General features: G+C 36.2%; 1 protein-coding gene and 1 non-coding gene across 2 annotated transcripts; both read left to right on the top strand.

The window, feature by feature from the left end:
* The first annotated feature begins 3,350 nt into the window (after window positions 1–3,350).
* On the top strand, window positions 3,351–3,437 carry LOC130462327 (small nucleolar RNA SNORD25). Its single transcript, XR_008922423.1, has one exon. It is a non-coding gene; the product is annotated as a small nucleolar RNA SNORD25 (small nucleolar RNA).
* Window positions 3,438–4,851: 1,414 nt separating this feature from the next.
* Window positions 4,852–6,354, top strand: LOC130461563 (uncharacterized). The gene has a single exon (XM_056829710.1). The coding sequence runs from the start codon at window positions 4,852–4,854 to the stop codon at window positions 6,352–6,354; it is 1,503 nt and encodes a 500-aa protein (XP_056685688.1).
* Window positions 6,355–11,087: the final 4,733 nt, after the last annotated feature.

Below are 11,087 nucleotides of genomic sequence, written 5' to 3'. Positions count from 1 at the left end.
TGGCGAGGCTGTGGCAGCTCCGTGTTTGGGCGCTTGGCTTGCTGGGCGCGGGCCTGGCTTCGTGCTGGGCCTTCGTCTAGCAAGCCTCGTCCGATGCTAATTCGTACGATGCGCTTCCGATTAAATTCTCGGTTCCGGAATTCATTTCCGATACGAACAATATTTAATATTTCCGATTCCGGAATTAATTTCCGTTTCTAACAAATATTTAATATTTCCGTTTCCGGAATTATTTTCCGCTTCCGATAATATTTCCGATTCTGACAATATTTCCGTTTTCGGCAATATTTCCGATTTCGGCAATATTTCCATTTCCGATAATATTTTCCGATACGTACCATGTTTCCGTTTCCGGCAACATCTACGACTTGGATAATATTTTGTATTTCCGATACGATCAATATTTCCGTTTCCGGCAATATCATTGTTTCCGGAGTATTCATTTCTTGCCTTTGACCATCTCAGCTCCCACTGGAACCAAGATCCGTCGATTCCGAATATCCATAGATGGAGTATTTAATGCCATTAAATACTTGATCCGTTTACGTACTATTTGTGTGACCCTACGGGTTCAGTCAAGAGTAAGCTGTGGATTAATATAATTAATTCCACTTGAACTGAAGCGGCCTCTAGCTAGGCATTCAGCTCACTTGATCTCACTGAATTATTAACTTGTTAATTAATACTGAACCGCATTTATTAGACTTAATATTATATGCATACTTGGAACAAGGGCATTATTTCCTTCAATACAGTCTACATCAGTTGAAGGTACAATATCATGGAATATTTAGGTAGAGGCATGATTTTGTTAATTTATTTGAAGCAGGATTTTGACCCTTATATGATTATATCATAATTCATGGAAGTTACCTAATACCTATAAAAAAAAACTGCAGTGTGTTGCTTCATTGTACTTTGACTAGCTTGTTTTATGACGATTGTTTCAAGATGATCTTACATGGAGTATGTGATGATTGAGAACTTCATACTTATTTCTTATTTTAGTTTGTTGGCTTCAGCTTACTAAAATTTATGTATTTAAAGGTTTTTTCTGCAATTTTCCTATTCTTCTTATCCAAATAAACAACTTGCTGATGCTCACGTTTGTCTTAAAAAATCACCATGATACAGAAGCTGATTTCTTAATCCGAAAGGAGTAAATCCATCTGTAAATTGGTTCTTTAGCTGCTTTTGACTTTGTTCTGCATGTACTTGGTTGTCTGTACCTGTGGTTTAGATAAATGAATAAACCTGCCAATTTCCTGTTCTAACCTTATCTATATGTGTGTTTTTTTTGGGTGGGAATTTATTAGTTTATGCAGATGGAAGTATCTGTCTTGACATTCTACAAAACCAATGGAGTCCCATATATGATGTTGCTGCTATCCTAACGTCAATTCTGGTAACAAGTTAGCCTTGAGGAATTTCTTGGGATTTTAGGCACATATTTATAATTAGTATCTCTTGTTTATAGTAGTAATTAGTATCTTCTTTTACATGCTTATGATTCACTGAAGAGTTCATTTTGATCCATGTTGAGAAAGAGCAAAAAAGTGTGTTGAAATGGTTTTATTTAATAAATATTTTAAGAGCTATAGGAGAGTTTCATCTTTTGAATCCTCGTTCTATCTAGTGCTTTAAGGAACTCAAAGTGAGAGGTGTTCTTTTATTCTTATTACATGATTAATATGCATAGTTTTATCTTTCTAAAACTCATTCCAATCTATGTATATACATTTAAGGCTCATTGGGTTGTTATAGGTTATATTTAGAGCTAAAATGACATTTACGCTCCCAACTTTGAACTAAAGAACCTAAGGACTCATTTTATTCTTATTACATGATTAATATGCATACACTACCTCAAAATTGGCCAAAAGTATCACAAATAAGAGACCTATTTTATAAAATAAGAGGTTTCTTAATATAAGAAACCTCTTATTTTAGAAAAGAGGTTTATTTGATTGAAATGTAAAAGACCACCCGAAAGAAAAATGGTCTCTTTGTTTTGCTTTAAATATTCTCCCTCATCTAAGAAACCATTTATCTGTTTAGGAGGTTTCTTTATTCGTGAAAGAAAAAAAATAAAAAAAACAAATCAAATAAATAGATAAGAAACCTCCTTTTTTAGGTGGTTTCTTTCTTTAATTTATTTTCTCTATATTTTTTAAAGGAAAAGATAAAAACAAAACAAAACAAAAATTTTTTTACACTTTTAGCGGGATTGATATATCAATTGAACTGCCCGCCTCCATCAAAAAAAAAAACTCCCTCCATCTTCTTCTTCGTTCGTTACGTTCTTGAATTCGCCATTCTTCCTGCTCCGTTTGCAATCAACGCACCACCGCTCACGCTGCTTCTCTACACTCAACGCACCACCTCTTGTCTTCACTCAACCTAACTCTGCAACACGGTATTTCTCTTCTTTCTATTTCTCTTGGTTGATAATTGAAATTGACATGCCCTAATATTTGTATTTTTTATGCAGTGTTTTCAATTTTATTTTTGTGTAATTGGTTGTTTTTGCTATAAACTATTGTAATTTATAATTTAGAATTATTGAATTTTAGGTATTGAAATTCGATTGATTATTTGGGGGTAAATGGACGCCATAGCAGAGCCAACGCAATTTGTTTTAGATGGGTTTTGGCTGATTTTTATCTGTTTCTCCTTATTCTAATGTGATGGTTTGAGGATATTCTTGTGCTTAATGAATGTGGAACCGTGAATTGCTTGAATTATGTGGTTGTTTTTTTCGGGTTCAATTCATGTTATTCAGATTGTTCCTTACATCTCAATTACCTGTGCCATATCCTCGGTATTCTGACATGTGTATGGATTCTTTGATATTCATTTAGGATAAAGAAACTTGGAAGCTTGGTATAAAATCGCAATGTCTATTGCTTAGACATATATTTGTGTCTGATATGAGTTTGAGAGTCCAAGTAATGTAGTTTATAACCATCTTGTTGGGTAATGCATGGGATTTGGGAATTTGGATCAGATGTAATAACCTAATAGAATTGCACTCGGATGGATGAAGTTATGTGCCGGATTGTTTTTGGAGTTTTTCTTTTCAATCAAAGCACATAGGTTAAAACTTTAGCTGACCAGGTTGATCAGTTGAATCAAATGGTTGATTTTTTTTCTTCTTAACATTTCACATCGTTAGATACTACATTTACTGGTTTATGATAGTTTGCAATTGTTTCACTCATTCCTTTGATGCGATGCTGCTATGTGTTGGCAAACACATGAGTAGGGAAATTTGTAATATTTCAGAAATTCAGAGTACTCCTTTGTCTAATTAGGTGATTCTAATGACATTATTTGTGAATTGTGATAAATGAAGCAGTGATGAGTAAATACAAACCTGTAATGACCTGTGGATATGATCGCAACTCATTTATGAACTTCTAAGGGACTGAGAATTTTTTTCACCGGCTTATTTTTACTTCGTAAATGGTTGCTTTTTTGGGGTACTGTACCACTCTCAAGTCTCCACTTTTTTTTTTTTTTGTTGAATAATCTTTTAAGATTCAAGAGATATTTCAAAATTCCATAAGTCGGAACTGATCTTGAGGATGCAGAAAACATTTTCGTACTTGATCACCAACAGGAACAGTAGCCTCAGAAAATATTAAGGTGATTTTTGGGTGATTAATCTAACTATAATTTGGTCATGGGATTTGGCTGATTTTTTTCTCTTTCTCGTAATTCTAATGTGATGGTTTGAGGATATTTCTTCTGCTAAATAAAGGTGGAACACAATTTGGCCGAGTTCCTTATTTGTTTTTTCAGAAACTAGTGTTGTTGAGAGTTATGAACTTGAGTCATACTTAAGGCTAGGAGAGAGATTGCTCAAACCAGCCTCTGAACCTGGCGTGTTTTCATCTTGCTTTAATCCATTCTCAGTATGCTAGACCATGTTTCAAGCTGGTCTGTGTTGTGCTTCTGTGGTAAAAGGATGGGGATTGAGCTGCTAGTGTCTGGAGCAGTGCTGGCTGCTGCTTTTTACTTTTGTTTGTTGTGAGGCTGGTCTGTTTTCAGTTGTCTTGCTAGAAAATATTTGGCTCAGTTATCAAGTGGACCGAACAAACAAATTGATTTATTTCCTAGGGCAGTCGAGCCAGCATCTCTGACTACCTCAGTTTCACTATTTTATCTTAGAAGTCGGATTATTAGATTGGTATATGATTACTGAACATGATAGTTGTGTTGTGCTTCTGTGGTAGAAGGCTTGAGATTGAGCTGCTAGTGTCTGCAGTAGTGTTGTTTACTCTTGTTTGTTGTGGTTAATTTGGCTTGAGTTGACTTTTTGGGTGTGTTCTTGTTATGAATTGATTGCTGGTTCGTAGTATTTTGTTGTTTGGGGTGTGTTTTTGGTTTGTTTTTTTGTTGTTAGTTTGGGGGTCCTCCGTTATACATATTGTTCGACTGTTAATATATTTCTTACTTACAAAAAAAAAATAGAAAATAAGGTGATACTCATTTGTTTTTGTTATTGACAGCTCTTTTGGTTGGATTTGGTTGGATTGCTCATTTACTTTGTTGAGGAGTTGCGTACTTCAATAAGGTAAGAGAAGTATATCTATTCCTTTTTCTATCTTTTGTTAGTTTAATAGTTGTAAAATTTAAATTTCCTATTTACTTAGTCGTATAATAGAATCACTTCTTGTTTATTGTTTATGCGGTTTACTACTTTATATTGTATTTATCTTGTATGTTTGTATTTTTATGTAACATTAAATACGTGTGAAGCGATAAGGACTTAAAGCATGCATTGACTTACTTTTTTATCATTGGAATCTATGTGTTTTTTTTTATTGCTCTTTAACTTTTGTAGAAATGGATCGAAGTTGGATAAGGACCTCAAAGCCTGGTGACCAAATATACACGGATGGAGTGAATTTTATTATTAATTTTGCTGTGAAAAATGGTAGAGGTAGGGAAAAGTTACCTTGTCCTTGTTTTAAGTGCCATAATCTCGTGCACATGAGAGTTGACGAAATACTTAATCATTTAAGTAAGTGGGCCTTTGATAAAACATATACCAATTGGATTTTCCATGGAGAAGCCAAGGACAGAACTTCAATGGGTACTGTTATGGGTGGTGCTGGTTCAAGTCGTCAAGATCAAACAACTTATGAGGGTGATCGATTTGAAGACATGTTGCGTGTGGTTGAGGATACTTTCATTGAAAATCCTGAAGCACTTCAGTCGTTGTTAAATGATAATGAAACTCCCTTGTATCCTGGTTGCACCGAATACACTAAATTGGGGGGTATAATGGATTTATTCAATGTGAAGGCAAGTTATGGTGTGACTGATGCAGGGTTTAGCTCGTTTCTTTATTTGTTGCAACGCATGTTTCCAGCTAAAAATGTTCTTCCTGGAAGTACTTATGAGGCGAAAAAGCTACTGTCCGCAATGAGCTTGCCTTACGAGAAAATTCATGCTTGCCCTAACGATTGTGTTTTATATTATAAGGAACGAGAATTACTAGAAAGTTGCCCTGTGTGTAATGCTTCGCGATACAAGAACAAGAAAAAGAAAGGTGTGCCGGCTAAGGTACTATTTTATTTCCCGATAATATCAAGGTTCAAACGAATGTATGCGAACCCGGGGGATGCTGAAAAATTGACATGGCATGCAAATGGTCGTATAAAGGATGGGCTTCTTAGGCATCCAGCTGACTCCCCGCAGTGGTCATTCATTGATGATAAGTTTCCTGAGTTCGGTAAAGAAGAACGTAATTTGCGCCTTGCATTGTCTACTGATGGCATGAACCCATTTGGCTCTCTTAGTAGCACCTACAGTACTTGGCCGGTAATTCTGGTCACTTACAACTTATCTTCGTCCTTGTGCATGAAGAGAAAGTACATGATGTTGACGATGTTAATTTCTGGGCCAAAACAACCTGGAAATGACATTGACGTGTACTTGGAACCTCTTATTGATGATTTGAAGATTTTATGGGATAAGGGTGTAGAGGTTTACGATGCTCATCGCAAAGAAAATTTCAATTTGAAAGCAATGTTGTTCACCACTATCCAAGATTATCCAGCATACGGCAATCTTTCGGGGTATACAGTGAAAGGAGGGGCGGAATGTCCCTTGCGTGAAAATGGTTTCAAGGGGAAATGGTTATCGGGGTCTGGAAAAATGGCTTTTTATGATCATCGATGTTTTTTGCATAGTGATCATAATTATCGTATGCTAAAGAAAGCCTTCAATGGGAAACAAAACTTTGAAAGTCGTCCTAAGATCCGCACTAGTGAGGAGGTATTTGAGGAGGTAAAGGATATACAACTTACATTTAGGAAAAAAAAGCAACTCAAAGCTTCCTAAACAAGGATATAAGAAGTGTTGTTGTCTTTGGCGATTGCCATATTGGAGATTCCTATTTGTAAGACATTCTTTAGATGCAATGCATATTGAGAAGAATGTGTGTGATAGTCTTATTGGTACTCTACTTAATGTCCCCGGGAAGACAAAAGATAGCCCTAAAGCTAGAATCGATTTGGAAAAATTGAAGATCAAACCTGAACTTCACCGTGTTGAAAAGAAAACAGATGGCCCTAAATACTTGCCTCCCGTTGCTTATACATTATCAAAAAAGGAGAAAGAACAGTTCTGTGAGAGTTTGGCGGGAGTAAAAGTACCAGAAGGCTTTTCTTCGAACATTAACAACCTTGTTTCAATGGAGAACTTGAAGCTTACGGGTCTTAAGTCTCATGATTGCCATATTCTAATGCAATACTTGTTACCTGTGGCTATTCGTTCTATTTTACCTAAAAATGTTCGAACGGCCATTATTAGATTGTGTTGTTTCTTTAAAGCAATCTACAGCAAAGTCATTAATCCTAAACACCTCGATGATTTGGAGGATGGAATTATCATTATTCTGTGCCAATTGCAAATGTATTTCCCTCCATCCTTTTTTGATGTCATGATTCATTTGACTCTACACTTGATTAGGGAGGTAAGATATTGTGGGCCAGTGTATTTGAGAGCGCAGTGGGCTTTTGAAAGACAAATGAAAACCTACAAGGGGTATGTGATGAATCTTTCTCACCCTGAAGGTTGTATAGCTGAGCGAGTCCAATATGAGATGGTTGTTGCACTTTACGGCGAATTAATGGGAAATGCGAAGATTGTAGGTATGCCTATATCTCGTCATCATGGAAGAATGGACGAAAAGGGGACAATACGCCACAAACAAGTTGATTTGTCAAATGAAAAGTGGATAATGGCCCACTCATATGTTCTTCATAACGAGGATGAAGTAAGACCTTATATTCAGCGGCACATGAATTTCTTGAGAAAAAATCGAAGGGCAAGTGAGAAGTCCATAGCAAATGAACATAATCAAACATTTTTTACTTGGTTCAAAGAACAAGTTATGAGAGAGCTTCTTGTTTCACCTCAAACTGTCTATGATCGACTCAAGAGTTTAGCCTATGGACCCAAATTCAATGCCTCCTTCTATTCTGGGTTTGTCATTAATGGTTGCACATTCTACACAAAGGATCAAGATGCAATTAGTACTATGCAAAACAGTGGGGTGACTTTAGAAGCTGAAGCCATGCATTTTTCTAGCGTCAAAGATAAGAATCCAGTGTATTGTAAAATGCGATATTATGGTGTCATTGAAGAGATATGTGAGCTACATTATAATGACTTTTCCGTTCCGCTTTTCGGATGCAAATGGGTTGACAATTCTGCCGGTGTTTCCTTTGATGACTTATTAGGATGTGCTGTGGTCAATCTTGACAAACAAGGGCATAAGGAAGATCCTTTCATATTAGCTAGGCAAGCTAAATAAGTATTTTATATAACTGACCCATCTGATAAGAGAAGGTCAGTAGTTATTACACCACCGTCTCGTTATGATATTAAAGATGATAGAGGTGAAGATGAAGATGAAGATGAAGATATTGATGATGATGATGATGATGATGATGATGATGATGATGATGATATGTTGGAGGAAGGATATACCATTAAGAAGGTACAATTCGAGAATGATGATATTTGTGATTCTTCGAATTATGTACGAACTGACCATGATGAAGGTATGTGGGTTGATAAGGATACTAATAAGGGGAACTCACGGAAGCGTCGCCGCAATCATACATGAAGCTTTTGTTATGAGGATGACTACTATTATTTCAGTCCTATGGTGATGGAGCTCTTGTGACAATGACGCCTCTTGTGATTTTACTCCGTATTTGTAGTTTTGGAGAAGTTTTTTTTTTTTTTTTTTGCTTTTAAGTAGATCGTATGGAAACTCCGAAAATGTACTTGACTCTCTAAGATTAAGATTAAGATTTTTCTCGATTTGAGTTTACTTTTGTTGAAAATTAATTGATCGATTTTTTAAGGGATTGGTATGTGGCGTACTTAATTGCCCTTGTATTTCTGGTTTTATGCTTTTTAACTTATTGTCATTTTTTCTTGCTTTATTGTGATTGCATCTAATCTTTGAAATTATGTAGGTTAATGACAAAAAAGAAAAAGCACGTCGGCCAAGTTGTAGACGGTGCAACTGCTGAGGATGATACATCTGATGTTGAACAAGCTCATCGTGAGGAAGAGAGAGGTCGCACTGTACTTACAATTGTTGGGAAGGCAATTCAGAATGAAACCAAAATCCCTGTGGATTGGCATACTAGATATGGAGTTCCAACTGGCGACAGAAAGATTGGCGACAGAAAAGTCCGCACTATCCTTTCTTCCTACATTGGTGTGGTTGCTCGTGAACGTGTAAACATAAACTATTTGAAGTGGGGTGATGTTCCATCAACAACCTTGGATGAAGTGTATGATTTTGTTGCGGTAAGCATAATTTTACATTTTCTGTTTTTTGCAAATAAAAGTTGATTTATATTGAGAAAGACTTGTAGTGTACGTAGAGAATGGCTTTGTGTGTAGTAGTGCTCATATATGCCGATAAATGCATATTTATATTGGGAGTATGGTGGTGTAAGAAACCTTTGGATATTATATAACTCAACATATACTCCACATGATCTAGTAATTTCTAAGCTGTTTCAAACTTGTTGCCCCAAATAAGAGAACTAAGTCATCAGGTAGAATGTTCTAGATATTGGAGATGTCTTTAAAGAATGTTCTACTATTTCAATGAACCTTTTTTGCTCTGAACTATTTCACTGAACTGGTTCTCTGAACCTTTACGAATATCCTCTCTGAAATTTGATCATTAATTCTATGATCCCTTAACATGTTAAACAGTATGGTTCTTGATTGTTCAGTTCAGTTTTGTTCACAACTGAACGGTTCAGTTCAGAACTGAACGGTTCAGTTCAGAACTGAACGGTTCAGTTCAGAACTGAACGGTTCTGTTCAGAACTGAACGGTTCAGTTCAGAACTGAACGGTTCAGTTCAGAATTGATCGGTTCAGTTCAGAACATTGCAGCAGTTTAAAATGCAGTTTTCTGTTTTGATGTGAACAGATGAGTTCGATTCGACTTTTTAATTTATCTGCCAGCATAATTGTTCGTTCCTAATGCTTTATAATAACATTTTTTTTTCATTGAAGCTTTAGAATAACTATATAGAGCTTAAATATGTTACTCACTAGAACACATTATGCAGAAAGGATTCGACATACCAGAGGGGCGTAAAAATGGGTCTTAACTAGAGCTTCCCAGCGATGGAGGGCTTTCAAGACTAGACTGAGAAAGTTTTGGCTGTACATAAAAAGTAAAAATAAGGAAAAGGTGTTAAGGAAAAAATCGCCATGGAAATATCCATGGATAGATCAAAATGATTGGAACAAATTCATCAAGACATATACTAATTCTGATTTTGAGGTATCCTTTCACTATATTGGTTTTAATGTTAGTAAACTTGATAATAGTGTATGCTAACCATGTAAGGATCGTGTGCTAAGGTACTAAGTTCAAAGAATAGAGAAAAGTCACTGGAAAAGACTTCAAGCTATCGAGGAGGCCGGCTAGGATACATTTATTTTGAGGAAGAGATCGTAAGTTGCTATAAATTTGTTTAATCAACTATGAGCTTGAATTTCGAACTAAACTTTTTGCTATGTTGGTTCCTAATGCCAGATAAAACAACTTCAAAATAAAGGGGTACATGTTTCAGATTTGCCTCGACATGTAACTTGGCTCAAAGCTCATTCTAAAGAAAAAGATGGTCAACTATTCTTTGAGAATCCTGCTGATGAGCTAATCGCGGAAGCAATTGTAAGAATTTTTTTCTCTTTATTTCTACACTATCATCCACCCTATATATTCTGATTACTTCTTTCACAGAAGCTACACTAGCAAGTAGCTAATTGATTAGCAGCCATCACTACCTTCTTATTCTGAATTGCTGAATTGAATAGTTATTCCCGGTCTCTTTTCTAGCTGCTTGTAATTACAGAAATATTTTTCCATTCATGTTTCTTATTGTCTTTTCTTTCTTTCCTTAATTTTACTGCAAGGATGAATTGGATGCTCAAGCTCAAAGAGGTGAGATAGTCACCAAAGGTCGGGATGATATCTTAGCAAAAGCAATAAATAAACCCGAGCAAGGTGGACGTGTAAGGGGTGTTGGATCGGGGGTTTCAAACAAGGTGTACTTTGGATACAACCAACCAACGCCTCACAACCAAATGAGAGATCAAGTCAATTTTTTGATGTCAGAGATGGGAAATATGAGAAACAATCAAAATTTGTTGATGTCTTACATTATGTCGAGCCCTAATTTCAACCCCGAGGAAATGAGACAATTCATGACAGTTCATGGTGGTTCAGGTATTAATAGCAAAAGATCTGAAAGTGCTGCTCCATTTGGGGGTTTTGTTAACCTGCTACTTGGTGGTCAAGGGTTTGGTGCTCCCCAATTTGGTACTTTCTCTACCCAAGGTTTAGGTGGTGGCCAATTCGGAGATTTTGGTGGACAATTTGGTAATCCAGGTAACCAGCTTAGTGGATTAAATAATCCAGGTAACCAGCTTAGTGGATTAAATAATACAGGTGGCCAGCTTAGTGGATTTAATCATCCAGGTGGCTAGCTTAGTGGATTTAATCATCCAGGTGGTCAGCTTAGT

This window comes from Spinacia oleracea, chromosome 5 (genome assembly GCF_020520425.1).
Source record: "Spinacia oleracea cultivar Varoflay chromosome 5, BTI_SOV_V1, whole genome shotgun sequence".
Classification (NCBI taxonomy): Eukaryota; Viridiplantae; Streptophyta; class Magnoliopsida; order Caryophyllales; family Amaranthaceae; genus Spinacia; species Spinacia oleracea.
The sequence above is the reverse complement of the archived record's forward strand: the minus strand, read 5'-3'. Positions and strand labels throughout refer to the sequence as shown.